General features: G+C 45.6%; 1 protein-coding gene across 1 annotated transcript in view; it reads right to left on the bottom strand.

The window, feature by feature from the left end:
• Positions 1 to 18,589, bottom strand: part of PLEKHH1 (pleckstrin homology, MyTH4 and FERM domain containing H1) — a 76,372-nt gene that overhangs the window by 54,335 nt on the left and 3,448 nt on the right. Inside the window, exons 2-4 of the mRNA XM_064143934.1 lie at positions 17,557 to 17,732; positions 7,815 to 7,877; positions 4,222 to 4,371 (exon numbers count right to left, since the gene is read on the bottom strand). Of these exons, the coding sequence (XP_064000004.1) occupies positions 4,222 to 4,371; positions 7,815 to 7,877; positions 17,557 to 17,682 (339 nt within the window). The 5' untranslated portion in view covers positions 17,683 to 17,732. The remainder of the gene's footprint in view (positions 1 to 4,221; positions 4,372 to 7,814; positions 7,878 to 17,556; positions 17,733 to 18,589) is intronic.

Raw genomic sequence — 18,589 nt, 5'->3', positions numbered from 1 at the left:
GGAACTGGCTGCTCCTTGTGGTCCCTTCCAACCTTGACTGATTCTATGATTCTACAGTTTCGCAATGTTGCTATCTGCCGTTAAGTGTTGGAATGCAAACAGACAAAGGATGTGGGAACGGAGTGAAGAAGGATAATAACAGGCAAGGATGCTGACCTTGGTTCCCACCAGCTGCTGGCCACCTTATCTCAGAAAGGGTAGATAGTGGACACCTTTTTAATGAGGAAAACAAGGCGTGGTTTATGCTGACAGAGTGGGTTGTCCTTGACTAATTATGCTAATATGTAGGCGTGTGCCTTATGCCCTGAGGGATATATTGAGAGCCGAAACGATCAGTAAAGGTCTCTGGCACGACTCACATTGAATTGTCTGGAGTCCATGTGGTATTGCCTTTGATCACATTGATCTATGTGGGCCTTGACCACATTTCCCGTGGCAAGCTAATCAGGGTTCTGCAACACTTGAGCTAAAACAGGTGTTTTGCAAGACTTAAGCATCTGTACTGCTCCCCCAGCCTACCCTACATGCACACACACATTATTGGCTCAAGTTAATAAGAATTAAGCAATAATTCCAGGCAAAAGGAATTCAATCTCTGCAAGCACAGGTGGAGCACCTTTAAAGGTGCATGAGATGGAAACTAATACCAACAATGTATTTAACATACACACACACACTACTGTTACTGAAGAAGTAAATTTATATAGGGAGCTGGGCCTGTTTAGCCTGGAGAAGAGGAGGCTCAGGGGTGATCTTATTACTGTCTACAACTACCTGAAGGGACATTGTAGCCAGGTGGGGGGTGGCCTCTTCTCCCAGGCAACCAGCAATAGAACAAGGGGACACAGTCTCAAGCTGTGCCAGGGTAGGTATAGGCTGGATGTTAGGAGGAAGTTCTTCACAGAGAGAGTGATTGGCATTGGAATGGGCTGCCCAGGGAGGTGGTGGAGGCACCGTCCCTGGAGGTGTTCAAGAAAAGCCTGGATGAGACACTTAGTGCCATGGTCTAGTTGATTGGTTAGGGCTGGGTGCTAGGTTGGACTGGATGATCTTGGAGGTCTCTTCCAACCTGATTGATTCTATGATTCTATGATTCTATATATACATATATATATATATATATATACAGAGAGAGAGAGAGAAAGATGCAACTTAGGATAAAAAAAAAAACCCAAACTCCAGCTTGACCTTGAAACACTAATACCTGCCAAAGGTTTTGAGATGGTGTAAGTGGTTGCATGTTTAAATATCCATTAAAATAGGTTCTTGTCCACACAAAGGTGTTATGGAAATACCACTGATTTGCACAATGAACATTGTTGCCCCAAGTATCTGCTTGGGCAATGTTGCTATGACATTGTTTTTGCAGCTGTGTTTTCTCAGCTGTGTTATTTCATTTTCTGGGAATTTCCTTTGAAAGATGTTGGATGGATGCTACAATCACCTGAAGCCTTCTGCTCACTTCCTGTGTGGTTTCATGGAAGCAATGTCACTGAGGGGTCTTCTATCTACATAATGATTTAAGCAACTACAAGGAGAAATCAGTTCCAGTAACAGGGAAGGGAGATGGAATATACTCTACATCACACATTCACCCCTGCTTCTCTAATTAAATGAACAAAGGTAACATCTCCTGGTAGCAGATGATGGTTTCTCTGTTCCAGTTATTTATCTGTCTTGATGTGAACAAACACCAGTAACTATGATAATAAAAGGGAGCCAGGAGGAAGCACAGATCTCCAGATTTATCAGGTGAGATATACATGGGTTGATCTGGTTATTTCTGAAGGGAGGGAAAGCGGCAGGGGAAAGGGGGGATTTGGTTGGGAGCCCTTCTGGGGACTCCGGTTGTTTCTGAGCCGGGTGTTGTGTTTCTGTATTACTTTTAACTTGTATATAGCTCTCTATATTGTAAATACCTGCTTGCATGTTGTGCTGAGCTGTAAATATAAAGCTTCATTTCTTAATCTAGTCTGGGTGATTTCGTAAGAGTAGGGGAGCAAGTAAGACCCAAACCATCACAGGACCCAAAGAGATCATTGAGTACAACCCCCCTGCCAGAGCAGGACCATACAATTTAGCTCAGATCACACAGGAACACATCCAGACAGGCCTTGAAAGTCTCCAGAGAAGAAGACTCCACAACCTCTCTGGGGAGCAAATTTCAGTGCTCTGGGATCCTTCCAATAAAGAAGTTCCCACCTTGTGTTGAGCTGGAACCTCCTGTGCTGCAGCTTACATCCATTGCTTCCTGGGAGCAAGTGAGCAGAGCCTGTCTCCCCCTCTCCTGACCCCCAGCCCTCAGATACTTATAAACATTTATTAAATCCCCTCTCAATCTTCTCTTTCCCAGACTAAAAAGCCCCAGATCCCTCAGCCTCTCCTCACCAGGCAGTGCTCCAGTCCTCTGATCATCTTCACAGTCCTCCACTGGACTCTTTCCAGAAGATCCCTGTCCCCAAAACTGGATGCAGAAGTAGTTAAGAGATTCTTTCTATCTCATGCTATTGTCTGGTCCATGCATGACCTCACTGTCCTCTTGTTAATGCTCTTAACTATACAGCTCTCCCTATCACAGTGAGAACAAATAGGATGCCTTACAGGAACCTTTAATAACCTCCTTGCCTGACATTGTCAAGCCTTGTTCTTCACTCCTAGAACTTAACTTTGCCTCTTGTTGCCTCTTGATGTTGACTATCAGAGCATTTTTCCTACTTGTTATTGACTACTGATATAACCTACTTGGTTATCGATTCTAATCAAATCACATCTTGTATTTTTGAGCAAATCAGAATTTCTTACATCTTTGATTGCAAGAGCTGCTTCCATACCTTGATGACTATCACAGCTCCTTCCAAACACTTTCTTCCTCCTCCAAAATGTAGAAACTTCATCCATACTCTCCCTAAGCAAGTTCTCCTGGAGAAGTGAAACTCGGAGGACTACAAAGACCTGATGCTATACTTGGTCTGAGTAAATTCAGACAGCTTACTGATCTATCTTGCCTTTTAAATAGGTGACAATTACTTTGATATTGAAGATAACAAATATATAGCTAAGTATTGTTTTTGTGTAAAGTTCTTAGGAGCTCTTTCCATTTGAAAGTATAAGAAGACCTCATTCCTCATCTTATAAAGGCCACAGGGTAAAGCCTTTGCTAGAGCCTTGCTGTAATGTAGCTCCTTCCTTCCACCAACTCAGAATGGAAAATACAGAACTACCTCTACTTGGAAACAGCTACTCTTTAGTAACAAGGGCATCTGACAAGAGATAAACTGTGCTAAAGGATTGGAGACTGAGAAGAACCAGCAACTTCCCAAGAAGCAGTATATGCTGATGCAGAAATGAGCTCCACAGTGATTTTGCAGAGAAACCTCTATGCTAGGAAGCCAGAGAAATACTGTGCCCAGATTCTAGCATTACAGTTCTGGATCTAAATGGTAACACAGGGAAGTCATTTACGGATATTGACCAAACTCTTATAATGAAGTTGTGATGAGGGCAACTGAGGCTGAATGGATGTTTTTATCTCAACAGATGTGACTGTTTGTGTGTCCCCTGCCCCCCTCCCCCCCCTACTTTATAAATCACCCAGACTAGACTCACCAGCTCTGGAAATTGAATGAAGTGTCATATTTACAGACTAGCACAACACACAAGCAGATATTTACAATATATATAGTTATAGACAGAAATAGACAAGTTAAAAGGTAATACAGAAACACAACAGCCCTCCCAGCAACCAGAGTCCCCAGGAGGGCTCTCCACCACCCTTCCACCTTTCTTCCACCCCTCTCCCTTACCCCAGATCTTGCCTTATGCCCAAGGAAGATTGGAGGGTAGGCCAGGGGGGTTAGGAAGCAGGTGGATTAATCAGAGAGACAGCAGGTTAGCTTAGAGAGAAAAAATGCAGCCCGCAAAGCCCAGAGAGCATCTGCCTTATCTATATTTACACTCTTGTTCTTAAACATCTCAGCAAGCCTATGAGCGAAGTAGACATCACCACTGTTTCTCTTTCACAGCCTGTAATCTAATTCTCCTCTCCAAAACATTCTAGCTAGCTTCAAACTAGCACAACAGAGTATGGAAGGAGTGCACTGATCACAGTATCATTTTATAGCCGATCAGAAGGCAACTGAGAGTCTAATACATAATAAAGACATAATCTGTACCTTTGAAATGTACATCACAGAGTCACTCCAACCCAACAAATATCTTTACCTGTTTTGCTAGCTGTGTCTCCAATCTACTGATTAGATCTTCCTTTCCTTGCAATATGCCCACCAGCTCTTGGTATTTCCTGTGCAGAGTGGTGTCGAATTCACTGGTCTTCACATTGGTGAATTTTATCTTCTCTTCCATAACTCTGACCTGTTGTGATGATGTGAATGAAGAAGCTGCTTGTTTAGTGGTAGGACTCTAACAGATAAAAGCACTTGTGAGTTTCATAGCTTTGAAGTTGAGAAAGGAAGATTAAAACTCCACAATCTTTCAGGTCAAGTGTATTTCATACCCACACCTGTGAAAAGAAGGCTGAAATGCTGAAGCATTACTAGATGCAAATGGAACCAGATAAACATATTGAGAACACTGTTAGTCAGAGATCATAGAATCATAGAATCATAGAATCAACCAGGTTGGAAGAGACCTCCAAGATCATCCAGTCCAACCTAGCACCCAGCCCTATCCAGTCAACTAGACCACAGCACTAAGTGCCTCATCCAGGCTTTTCTTGAACACCTCCAGGGACGGTGCCTCCACCACCTCCCTGGGCAGCCCATTCCAATGCCAATCACTCTCTCTGTGAAGAACTTATTCCTAATATCCAGCCTATACCTACCCTGGCACAGCTTGAGGCTGTGTCCCCTTGTTCTGTTGCTGGTTGCCTGGCAGAAGAGCCCACCCCCCACCTGACTACAATGTCCCTTCAGGTAGTTGTAGACAGCAATGAGGTCACCCCTGAGCCTCCTCTTCTCTAGGCTAAACAACCCCAGCTCCCTCAGCCTCTCCTCATAGGGTTTGTGTTCCAGGCCCCTCACCAGCTTTGTCACCCTTCTCTGGACATGTTCCAGCACCTCATCATCTCTCTTGAATTGAGGAGCCCAGAATTGGACACAGTACTCAAGGTGTGGCCTGACCAGTGTTGAGTACAGGGGAAGAATAACCTCCCTTGTCCTACTGGCCACACTGTTCCTGATGCAGGCCAGGAACTGTAGCCTACACAGACATAAGGGCAAGGTATACCACATTTTTCTTCTTTGCAATATTATGGTCAGCTTTTTACCTTGTTCACTACCAAGGTATACACCATAAAACCCCAGACATTTGCTTAAGATCAGGATTTGTACAGGGAAATGTACTCCAGAGTTCCATCCTCATCCTAGCCCCAGCTTAGACAATGTTATGGCAACTTCTGGCCTTATGAGAAACGTTTTCTCCAGACCTGCTAAGGAGTAACATGTTAGATATTTCAGAAGCTTTGGCTTTCCTTGAGCTCCTCTCAGAGCAAATGCTTCACCTCAGCAAGAGAAGTATCAGTGTGATGCTCCTTCACCACAGGCAGTTTCAATGTATTAAAATCTGGCTGCTGCTGAAGCCTTCCAGGTTTTTAGCAAATCTCTTTGCTTTCTTCAAAACCTGAGCTTCTCAACAGGCCAGTCTGGTTTTCCTCATCCTGTCATAGTGGATTGTAAGACTTCATTTCTAAAGGTGAATGGAATTCCGTCAACTTAACTCAAACCTGCTAATTGCAGCATTTGATGGTGGGAAAATGTCTGGTTCCAACACATCCCAGAGACTAAATTTACAAAGAAACCAACTCCAAGATACCATTAATTTGGCATTGGGAACCAGGAGAGCAGAATGCAGGCAATGATCTGAGCACAGTCTTTGCAGAAGAGTTACTCATGCACTGTTGAGCAGCCTGCACTTCATACTTGCAGAAGCTGTGTTTTGTCCTCCTGTCTGCCTGCATTAGGCAGAGAAGCAAACTGCCTCTTCCTCATACTGAATTAGGAAGGTAGGCGCCTGACATCCAAGCCAGAAAACTAAGCCTGCTGAGTCGGATGTGTTTTCATTAGAGTTTAGGGTGATTATAGTGAAAAATAAATGGCTCCTCCTTTCTGTCTGATGCCCAAATGCTGACTGTACTAGAGGCTCAGAGAGGGGACTGCAAACATGTGATTTCCTTAATTGAGCTTGGCAGCTACAGGGAGCCCATTGAATTAACAAATCCAACCCCTCAGACTCCTGGAGAGAAAGATAACAAGGGATTTGGCACTTCATGTGGAGCCTTCTGATTTGTCAGCTGCTTTTCATTCATGGTGAATATACTTGTCAGTGGAAAGCAATGGTCTTGCTCCTGTGCTTTCACTTCTTCAGGCTGTCAGGCAACAATGAGGTATTTCTATAGGAACACTTATCTCTGGATGTGGATAAGGCTGCTGGAAAGGCAAATTGTGAGGGTTGCTAGCCTTTAAGACCTGCCAACACATGGCTGCAGAACTGCTGGTGGCAAGTTAGTGAAGGTAACCCTTATTTCTGCTGGTGGCAGGTGAGTGAAGGCAACCCTCACTCCTCCTGCACCTTCCCAGTCAAGTTCTCCCTGTCTTGCCCATTCTCTGGCCTGGATTTGACTTGCTCTCCATCTGCTCCCTTGCTGTCATTGCATCTTACCCTATCATGTACACTCTACTCCTGTCATTGAGGTGTCTGCTAGTGTGAAACCTCCTTCAATGGCCTGCAGTAATAACTGTATTTCTTGCTGGTGCTGTCAGTGACAGTGATGGCTTTGTCTCAGTTGAGCATGGACTTACTGATATCACTCTCAAGAGCAACTCTTTCTTGGCGGGTAGCTTCTGATCTTGTACAGAGACCTGCATGGTAACTAGAGGTAACATCTTTCCTTCATTTAAGCTTGTTAGAAACAAAACTTGATGCCAATATCAAACTGGCATGGAATAGTACATTTTGCAGACAGAACACCTTACCAGGTACTTCAAGTTCTTGATTCCTAAGCAATATGCTTCCCAGTGCTTTTAACACTGACTATTCTGTCCTTCACTACTGAAGTCATCTTTGACAGCCATTCTTGGCCATCTTGCACGGCTTTTAGTTCTGTCTGTTAATTGCTGGTTCGGTGCTCAGTCTTGCAGCTTCTGTCCAGATGGAGGGACTATTAAACCTTCCCTTCAGCAGTGGTTTGCAGTGATGCAGAAGCTCAGACTACCTGGCCCTTCCTAGCTTTTTTTGCTTTTCTAATACTCTTCCCAGCACAGTCTATACAGCTGCCAGCTTCCCAAAAGTGAATCTATCTCTTACAGCTTTTCTCCATGGACTCCTGAGCCAGAGCAGTAATTACTGAAGTCCAAACCAGCCAATAGGTTTGGCAGACACACCCTTACTTCTGCTGCAGAATCTTTTCCACTTGTAGACAAGTCCTTACCAGTACTCTGCTGTTTTCTGAGGACTTGTCAGGCAGCTCTATCTCTTCACTTTAATCCCGAGGTACAACACCTTCTTCCCTTTCTGTGACCAAGCATGCCTGTCATGGATGAGGGGGTAGAGGCTGTGAAGCTGAGAGTTAGATATAAGGAGCTGGTTTTCACTTAGGGTTGAACCTGTTTAGGAGCCTGTTCACAGCTCAGGCTCAAAGACTGGGAAGTAGACCAGAAAATGTGTTTGTCACTCTAAATCAATCTTTTCCTAGCATAGTGCAGCACTGCAGAGTGTTGTCCATATGCTAAACTAGAGGGAGCTTTGGACTAAGTTACTGTTGGGCTCATACCAGATGGAACCATAAGAAAATCTCTTACCTGTTTCTCTGCATCCTCAGCTCTTTGCTCTGCTTCTATCACTCTCTGTTCCAATTCCTGCATCTTCAGAGCCAGAAGAGAATGGGAGAGGGGGAAAGAAAGAAAACAAATTAACATCACCTCAAAATTCATCTGGTTTACTCAGGAATCTTCCATTTCTTGTGCTGTTTTACAGGTGGTTGGCATCTCTTGAGTTAACTGGGAGCTTTGACCAAAAAAAGAAAGGGAAAAAAAAAGGCATTGACCTTTTCCATCTCTTCTGCCCTGCTTTGAATTTACCGGAACTGCTCCTCATTAGTGAGCTCCATCATTCATTACACGGGTCAAGGGAACAGTCTCAAAGTCTTGACCCTGTCTCTACAATTTACACACCATGTGCTCTCCCTACAAGAAGGCTGCATACAGCATCCCATTCTTTTCTGGGTTTATTGCAGATACAATTCCTTCACAATGTTACCATGAAAAGGAATACATCTTGGAAAGCTCACAGCAGGCTCTGATCTTAATTTCTCTATGCTTCTTTGAATCATAGAATCAACCAGGTTGAAAGAGAGCTCCAAGATCATCCAGTCCAACCTAGCACCCAGCCCTAGACAATCATGTACACCATGGCACCAAATACCTCATCCAGTCTCCTCTTGAACACCTCCAGGCACAGCGACTCCACCACCTCCCTGGGCAGCCCATTCCAATGCCAATCACTCTCTCTGACAACAACTTCCTCCTAACATCCAGCCTAGACCTGCCCTGGCACAACTTGAGACTGTGTCCCCTTGTTCTGTCCCTGGGTGCCTGGCAGAAGAGACCAACCCCACCTGGCTACAGCCTCCTCTCAGGTAGCTGTAGACAGCAATGAGGTCCCCCCGAGACTCCTCTTCTCAAGGCTAAACACCCTCAGCTCTCTCAGCCTCCCCTCACAGGGCTGTGCTCCAGGCCCCTCACCAGCTTCATCACTCTTCTCTGGACACCTTCCAGCACCTCAACATCTCTCTAGAATTGAGGAGCCCAGAACTGGACACAGCACTCATTGTGTGGCCTGACCAGTGCTGAGCACAGGGGCAGAAGAACCTCCCTTGTCCTGCTGCCCACACTGTTCCTGAGCCAGCCCAGGATGCCATTTGCTCGCCTGCCCACCTGGGCACACTGCTGCCTCATCTTCAGCTACTTTCTACCAGTACCCCCGGGTCCCTTTCTTCCTGGCTGCTCTCAGCCACTCAGTCCCCAGCCTGTACTGCTGCTTGGGGTTGTTGTGGCCAAAGTGTAGAACCCTGCACTGGGCCTTGTTCAATCTCATCCCATTGGCCCACCCATCCAGCCTGGCAAGGTCCCTCTGCAGGGCTCTCCTACCTTCCAACAGCTCCACACCTGCTCCTAGCTTGGTGTCATCTGCAAACTTACTGATGCTGGACTCAATCCCCTCATCCAGATCATCAAACTGACAATCCTGTGATTCTTTATCTCAGCATTGCTGCTACTGAAGTAAAAAGACACTAAATGAAATTTTAGTCTAAAGGTATGGACATCACTTACCAGTGACACGCAGATGAACCTGGGGTTCCTCTAACTATTTACTACCAGACGTTTCGTTGTGGGGGTTTTTTTGCTGTTGTTTTGAGGTGGTTTTTTTTGTTTGTTTGTTTGGGGTTGTTTGTTTGGGTTTGTTTGTTTATGTGGTTTTTGGGTGGCTTGTGGGTTTTTTTATTTTATTTTGGTTGGTTGGTTGGGTTTTTGTATTTATTTTTTAAGTAGCAACTGAGCATCTCATTCAGTGAGTGCAAGGTCATCTTCCACCACTCACCCTGCTTCAGTGGGTCTCAGATTTAAACCCAGTAATATGAAGTTAGTGGCACTAAGTTTCACTCACCAAGCTGCAAAATCTGAGGCACAGAGCTTCCAGCTTTTACTCATGTTTTAGTAATGAAATAATGACACAGAAGCAGCTTCAGAAGATTTAAAGAATCATGCTTCAAGCAGAAACAAGCTGTAAGGAGAACTGAGCTCCTTTTCTCTCTAGTGGACTTTATGATTCTCGACAAAGCATTAGAGCCAGGTATTCATGATGGTCACTGTAAGGACCAAACTAACATCTTGAATACTGTGTTCAGTTTTGGGCTCCCCAGTTTAAGAGGGACAGGGATCTGCTGGAGAGGGTCCAGCAGAGGGCGATGAGGATGATTAGGGGACTGGAGGGCACTACCTGATGAGGAGAGGCTGAGGGACTTGGGGCTTTTTAGTCTGGAGAAGAGAAGACTTAGAAGGGATTTGATAAATCTTTGTAAGTATCTGATGGCTGGCAAGGAGCTGGGGGACAGGCTCTGCTCACTGCTCCCTGGGATAGGACAAGGGGCAAAGGGTGTTAAGTTGCAGCAAAAGAAGTTCTGCCTCAACACAAGGGGGAACTTCTTTCCTGTAAGGGTCCCAGAGCACTGGCACAGGCTGCACAGAGAGGTTGTGGAGTCTCCTTCTCTGTAGACTTTCAAGGCCTGTCTGGATGTCTTCCTCTGTGTATTAGATAGTATTGTCCTGCTCCGGCAGGGGGGTTGGACTCAATGATCTCTTTGGGTCCCTTCCAACCACTAACATCCTATGATCCTATGAATAATTCTGCAAATAGGACTTATTCCTCTTGGGCTGATCACCCGAAATGGAGATGACAACATTGCAGTGTTCCCATTTCCTCCCCTTCGGGTGGCAAGAAGACAACTTTCCTTCTCATACATACACAACGATCGTAAGAGCAGGCTGACATCTACTGACAAACATATCATGCATAGATATTTCAATGGTTGTACAACCGAAAAAGACATGCCCTAACAGGTTCAAACCATGAAGAGCAGAATGTGCCACTTTCAGCATGGCACTTCTCAGGTTTGCTTTTTCAGTGGGGCGGTTAAGAACACCACAGTCTGTGGAGCTTAATATCCAAATTAAGGGCACTTCTTTGGCAGAGGAACAAATAGGTTCCACAGAAGACTGCAGACAGCCAAAGCTGCTCTGAACAAAAACTCACTCTCTGAGAGTCTCAGTAGAGACTGGGCTCAAGGCAATATAACAGTGACAGCATTGGGCTGGGTTGTGAGTCTGTTAGGAACAGTGATCTACTCATGCATTTATCTATTAGCCGCTGCACGGTCATCACCACACGCAGGAAGCAGCAAAGTGAAAAACAGATGCTGACTGGAGACATGATACACCTTGTGACACAAAGATTGTCTGTGACAGCAGCTTCAGAGTCAACGGCCTCTGCTAGCCTTCCAATGAACTGACAAGGCCTACATTCACAGCACAGGCTTCAGACGAATCCCTGAGCCTTTTCACAATAACTAATAACTCAACTCTCCACAAATGGGCAATCACCACGGAAGACTCAGGTTACTCTAAGAAGACAGCACTACTTCGACTGAAAATCCTTATCCCAGGCTCACGACAGTTTGCTTTGCATAGCTAGCAGTCCCAGATCCTGATCAGGACAGAGCATGTATGTTGGGACCATTTCTGATCACTAAAGAGTTGTGAAACATCTTGTGCAAGCAGGATGACCTGGCTAAGTTCCAATCAAATCAATCACTTTTTTTCACCCTAATTCCCACCATAGCCTTAAATGAACTCGTACTTTTCACAACTTCCTGGTACTAAATTGAGCTGTCCTACTATGAGCTGTTAAATAACTCTTTCTCGTGTACATAAAATGATTCCTCGCCCATCTCAAGTGTCAGCCATCTCACTGGAGCACATTCAGACTTAATACATCCATGCCTGTAAGGCTCTTTCAAATCCCTCAATGAATTAATAATAGTGCTTGGTATAATTGCTGGGTCAGTGCAGTCCCAAGCACAGCTCCAGGCTGGGTGGGGAATGGCTGAGAGCAGCCCTAAGGAGAAGGACCTGGGGGTCTGGGTTGGTGAAAAGCTCAACATGAGCCTGCAGTGTGAGTGCAGCTCAGACAGCAACCCGGTGCTGGGCTGCAGCAAGAGCAGTGTGGGCAGCAGGGCAAGGGAGGGGATTCTGCCCCTTTGCTCTGCTCTCTTCAGACCCCACCTGGAGTCCTGGGTGCAGTTCTGGAGCCCCAAACACAAGCAGGGCATGGAACTGTTAGAGCCAGTCCAGAGGAGGCCATGAAGTTGCTCAGAGTGCTGCAGCAGCTCTACTATAGGGACAGGCTAAGAGTTGGGGCTCTGCAGCCTGGAGAAGAGAAAGCTTTGAGGAAACCTTATAGTGGCCTTCCAGTATCTGAAGGGGGCCTGCAAAAAGGCTGGGGAGTGACTATTGACAAGGTCATGTAATGACAAGACAATGAGTAGTGGGTTTAAAGTGGCAGAGGTGAAACACTGGCACAGGTTGCCCAGGAAGGTTGTGGCTGCTTCCTCCCTCGAGGTGTTCAAGGCCAGGCTGAATGAGCCTGTGAGCGACCTGTTCTAGTGGGAGGTGTCCCTGCCTATGGCAGGGGGTTGGAATGGCTGAGCTTTGAGGTCCCTTCCAAACCCTTCTATGATTCAGATGGATCCTTTCATTCAAAATGCTTTATAATTTGACAAATGCTACTAAGCAACTTGACCCAGGTCACATCAAAAACTTGGTGGCCAAGTAACTCTTCTCCCAAATGTTATTCCAGATAGTTTGTATGGAGAGAAACAGACCCAGTTGTACAGCTATGCCTGCATAAGACAAAAGAGGCTTTTTCCAAATACTTGTTGTTTATTGAAGTAAGGAAGACGTTTAAGAGGAAGTTCTTCCCAGAGAGTGATTGGCATTGGAATGGGCTGCCCGGGGAGGTGGTAGAGTTTCCATCCCTGCAGGTGTTAAAGAAAAGCCTGGATGAGGCATTTAGTGCCATGGTCTGGTTGATTGGCTGGGGCTGGGTGATAGGTTGGGCTGGATGAGCTTGGAGGTCTCTTCCAACCTGGTTGATTCTATGATTCTAAGGCAGAAACAGGTTAAACCCTATCTGGATGACCCTTACAAAAGCTGCAAAAGATCCCCCAATCAACCATTCACACAGGTTTTCCCCTCTCCTGGTGGCTAAGAACAGGGTAAATCAAATTGAATGGGAAAAGTTCCTGCATGTCTCAGCCTTATTTTAATCCTGTTGTTCTCTTCCAGAATTTGCTCCTAACCAGACTGTCTTGCTGCCACAGCACTGCCCTGCTGTGCTGTTCACCAGCAGAGAAGTATCCCTTTCTTTGTGTGCATATAAGAAAGCCTGAGTTGAAACAACTGCCTGTTTCCAAAGAGACCAGATCCCTGCTGATGTCCACAACAAAGCAGGACTCAGGGCTCTAACACCCTGGGACGGTTCAGCAGGACAGCATAGATTTGTCTTGGGAGACTAGGGCTTGGGGATTCCTTTGCCACACCAAGCCACAGCCAGGCTTTGTGCAGCTTGGACTCAATAACTGGGGCCAGGCTACCGCCATGGAAGCTCTGACCATGTGAACTAGGGCACTGGCAGAGAAACTGTTGGGTTTTAAATTCCTCCTGTTCGGAACGGGGATCTAGATTACTCAATCTAAGAGGATTTTAAACATCTGAAGTATTTAAACTGTTAGCACACATTGTACTACCAATGCTAGGTCTGAGGGGTTGGGGGGTTTGGGTTTTTGGGGTTTTTTGAGAGGCAAAACACCAAAATCCACAAAATCCACTTAAATTCATAAAAGTGGTCATAAAGACTAATTTGATACATGGGAGAATGTGTTTCCAAATCTTTCAATCAGCAGCTTCCAGACCTCTGAGACAACCTAGCTGGTGAGCAAACATCACACCACTGTTAAATTTTGTTTTCCTGTTGCTGTAAACCATATCAGAGGATCTCAAGGGCAAAGCTCACCACAGGTTGGCTACACAGCTTTAAACTGTACCCACTTCACATTTTCCAAGTCTTCCCTCCACCCCTCTGAAAAACAACTTTTGAAAATGCAATACTCATTCAAGTAAATCTGATTTTGTTTTTCATTCTCACAGACAGAAGTGTAAGGAAAAAAAATACACCACAAACAAACAAACACAAACTAACTCAAAGCCAACAACACTAGAAATCAGATGCTACCAGATCTATGAGAAACCCCCCCTGCAGCTGGCATCACTATGCACAAAGCAAGCATCTCCTTCGGTTCTGCAGCACTGACCCCCCCAACAGCAAGAACGGTTGAGCAGCATGGGCAGGAGCACAGCATGGCACAGCAATGTGCCCTTGTGGCCAAGAAGGCCAAGGGATCCCGGGGTGTATTAGGAACAGTGTGTCAAGCAGATCAAGGGAGGTTCTCCTCCTCCTCTACTCTGCCCTGCTGAGACCTCATCGTGAATACTGTGTTCAGTTTTGGGCTCCCCAGTTGAAGAGGGACAGGGACCTGCTGGAGAGGGTCCAGCAGAGGGCTACCAGGATGATTAGGGGACTGGAGGGCACTACCTGATGAGCAGAGGCTGAGGGAACTGGGGCTGTTTAGTCTGGAGAAGAGAAGACTGAGAGGGGATTTGATAAAAGTTTATAAGTATCTGAGGACTGGCCAGGATGGGGGGGACAGGTTCTGCTCACTGCTCCCTGGGATAGGACAAGGAGCAATGGATGGAAGCTGCAGCACAGGAGGTTCCAGCTCAACACAAGGGGGAACTTCTTTACTGTAAGGGCCCCAGAGCACTGGCACAGGCACCCCAGGGAGGTTGTGGAGTCTCCTTCTCTGTAGACTTTCAAGGCCTGTCTGGATGTGTTCCTCTGTGATCTGTGTTAGATAGTATTGTCCTGCTGTGGCAGGGGGGTTGGACTGGATGATCTCCTTGGGTCCCTTCCTACCCCTAACATCCTGTGATCCCCAGTTGCTGTGCCTGCTGGGGAGCCCTGTGGTAGTCTACAACTACCTGAAAGGAGGTTGTAGCCAGGCGGGAGTTGGTCTCTTCTCCCAGGCACCCAGTGACAGAACAAGAGGACACAGCTTCAAGCTGTGCCAGGGCAGGTTCAGGCTGGATGTTAGGATGAAATTCTTCATGGAAGTGATTGGCATTGGAATGAGCTGCCCAGGGAGATGGTGGAGTCCCCATCCCTAGAGGTGTTTAAGAGGAGGCTGGGTGAGGCACTTAGTGCCATGGTTTGGTTAATGAGAAGGGTTAGGTGATAGGCTGGATTTGATGATCCTAGAGGTCTTTTCCACTCAGGTTAATTCTGTGATTCTGTGACTGAGAACTGGCAAGAGGCTCTCTGAGCAAGTTGTTGCACAGCAGCTGGGGACCTCAGGCACTGGACAACACTGTGTGCATATCACCTGCTCTGGTTCCTCGAGTCTGTGTGCATCAGGAGGGCCTGCCAGAGCTGCCCCCAGGTCCCTGAGGCTCTCCACCTCCCCCCATGACATTGAGAGTAGGGAATTACAAACCTGCTAGCTCTTTGACCCTTCAAGGAAACCTGTGATGGCACTGTACAAGTAGTTACAGAGTAACCTGCTCACTGAACCAGGCTGCTCCTTCATCTTAACAAAGGGAACATCGCTATGACTGAAAGCCTGGATTAACGGCAGCCAGGCTTCTTCCTCGGGGAGCTCCCTGAAGCACAGGAAAATCTCATTCTCTGCCATGGTCCACAAAGCACCTTGAAGAGAGAGTCAAAAGATCTCTGGCAAGTCTGATTTCCAAAAAGAAAAGCTGACAGGTGGGTCTTTTTGGTTTGTGTGGGGTAGTCAGGAAGGCTCTTAAAGCAGAACTCAATAAAGCACAAGGTCACAGCTTCCACAAAGCAGCAAAGGCAGAGCACTGCTTGTGAGTGCTGGTTGTCCTTACCGGAACCATACCACATCTGTACTTGATTATTTTAGTGTGTCTTTATCTAAAGAGACTTCACAACCACTTTCAGTGTTTCCTCAGGTAATTAATTAAATATTAAAGTCTACCTCAGAAGCTACCTTGAAAAGACAAAGTGAGCGCATGAAATTGCACCACTTCTTAAAACATGAAGGGTAGGATGAATGTCTCATGCAATATATGGTATTAGTGGAAATGTAATTGCAGTGAAGGCAAGGATGATGCTCCACTCTAAGCTTGATGTCATCTGGATGTTTCCACATCCAAAAACAACAAACAAGAATATACACATAAAACTTACATAATACAAACTGGCACAAAAGTGAGTTTAGAACATATTTGTCATCAGGTACAGCTTAAAAGCGTTTGGATTAAGATACAATTAGTTGTAAAGATTTCAACTTCATTGGCACACTGTGACTGAAAGAAACTGTTCTCACTTTCCAATAGTAATTGAATACCTGAGCAATCTTGGACAGAGCCATGATCACAGGATGACAGGATGTTAAGGGTTGGAAGGGACCCAAAGAGATCATTGAGTCCAACCCCCCTGTCACAGCAGGACCATACAATCTAGCTCAGGTCACACAGGAACATATCCAGACAAGCCTTGAAAGGCTCCAGACAAGGAGACTCCACAATCGCTCTGAGCAGCCTGTGGCAGTGCTCTGGGACACTTACAGGAAAAAAGTTCCCCCTTGTGTTGAGGCAGAACCTCCTGTGCTGCAGCTTTCATCCATTGCTCCTTGTCCTATCCCAGGGAGCAGTGAGCAGTGAGCAGAGCCTGTCCCACCACTCCTTACCCCCAGCCATAAGATATTTATAACCATTTATTAAATCCCCCCTAAGTATTCTCTTCCCCAGGCCCCTGAGCCTCTCCTCATCAGGCAATGCTCCAGTCTCGTAATAATTCTTGTAGCTCTCCACTGGACCTTCTCCAGCAGATCCCTGACCCTCTTAAACTGGGGAGCTCAAAACTGAAGGCAGTACTCAAGGTGAAGTCTCACCAGGGCAGAGGAGAACCACCCTTGATCTGCTGGACACACTCTTCTTAATGCCCCCTAGGATCCCCTTGGCCTTCTTGCGCACAAGGGCACATTGCTGTGCCATGGGTAACTTGTTAGCCACCAGGACCCCCAGGTCCCTCTCCACAGTTCTGCTCTCCAGCAGATCACCTCCCAGACTGTACTGATAACGTAAGCCACATTTTAAAACAACGAAGGAACCTCACAGCAACCTAAAAACTCGGATTTTATGCAAATTAGAGGTTAGTGAAAAGCTTTAATTCAAATTGAAAAATAACTCAATTTAAAGCAAAGAAAACCACCAAAAATCTGCATCATTATGGAAAAAAGCTCAAACAAATCTGTCCAGTTTTTGCCATTCTTCTCTCCTAGGATTGCAAACAGGTTCATTTAATGCGCTTGAAAGAGATTGCTAAGAGATGCCTCTAAAACCACAGGTACCAGGCAAGTTTCTAACAGCCAGATCTCAGAGTACTTTGGTCCTGCTCTTTAGTATTCCCAGAATGTTTAGACTGCATATGCAGTGTTATTCTAACAGTACAGCAGGACATGTACTTCTGTTCAGTCTTTTAACATTACAGCATAATTTGCACTTCTTTAAACTTTCTATTGCCAGCGGAGCCCTGATCCATCTGTTCTTTTCCAAAATACCCATCTTTACTCTGCCTCTGCATCAGTCACATCAGACACCCAGAATCTGGCTGTTACAGTGAAGCCAGAACACCATTCTAGTAATCAAGGCCAAATTCTTACTTTAATGCCACTTTACACAACTCTAACAGGCACATCTCTGTATCTCAAGCAGAGTACTGTAATCAAGGAAGAGATCCCCACTGCAAGTATCAGTTTTATTGGGTAGGGCCGCATTTAGGGATTTTTTGCGCTCATGCCATAACTCAAGTGCAAAGTAGAAGCCATCACCTCTGCCTCACCTTCTCAGCTAACACTTCTCGGATCTTGCTTGCCTGCAAGCGGAATTTGAAGAGCTGGGCCTCCAAAGCAAGGCATCGTTTTTGCCAGTCCATGCAGCTGCCACTCTCCACTGTGAGTTCTGCCATTGTGAAGTTAATGATCCATTTGGGATGTTGTCTGAGGCACTCTAAAAATCCTAGAGAAGAGAAAGCAAGGGGGAAAACAAAGGTATTTTAAACAAGCAAACTTTTCACCCCTTGTATCTAGGCTTTCTTGGTCCATCTTACAGGAGTACTGATCAAAGCCATCTCTTCTGCAAGCAGAGGATGAAATGGTTCTACACCAAGTTATTGATACTGACCTCTAACAGAGGTTGCTCCTTTAATGGATAACAGATAAATATTTAAATAAACATTTACCTTTAGAGTGAGTAAATAATTTACTAATGCATCATGCTGTATATTCCACAAACAGCCTTACTGCCATTCTTACAGCCTTGCCCAGCAACTACCTATAGGCTAGGGGCATTTTTACTACTGCCTCCTTTGTACCAGAATGGGTGTAAAACTCTCAACTCAAACACAATTCAGGTCACACACACTTCATCTCATACAGACTGTGTGAAGAGGATGTGAGGTATGAAGCAGTGTTCCCAAACCTTAACAGCCAGTCCATAATAGGAGTGAATGAGTAGCTGTACCACATTATCTAAACAATCATTCTGTTAAAACATAAAGAGATCCCAGGCAGGAACAAGCCAGGGCTAAAAGACAAAACATGCAGCTCTGCTGAAGTCCTTGCAGATATCAAGAGAGATACAACATTCCACAAAAGTGGGAAAAGCTGTGGCTTGTGAAGTTGTTTGATTTTCCTACTCAGTAAATCTTCAGACATCTCAAACACTTTGTGTTCATTGTAAAAGATAGGTAAAGTGTAGGTAATAAGGGTCCTTAATGAAATCCAGGCATTTGTGAACACTCACAAAGAAAGTTTATACCATCTCAGTGTGTGCAGTCCACCAGCCACCCATATGACTCCAAAACATGTTCACAC

This window comes from Pogoniulus pusillus, chromosome 1 (assembly GCF_015220805.1).
Source record: "Pogoniulus pusillus isolate bPogPus1 chromosome 1, bPogPus1.pri, whole genome shotgun sequence".
In the NCBI taxonomy this organism is placed as follows: Eukaryota; Metazoa; Chordata; class Aves; order Piciformes; family Lybiidae; genus Pogoniulus; species Pogoniulus pusillus.
Note: the sequence above shows the minus strand (reverse complement) of the source record. Positions and strands in the feature narration are given on the sequence as shown.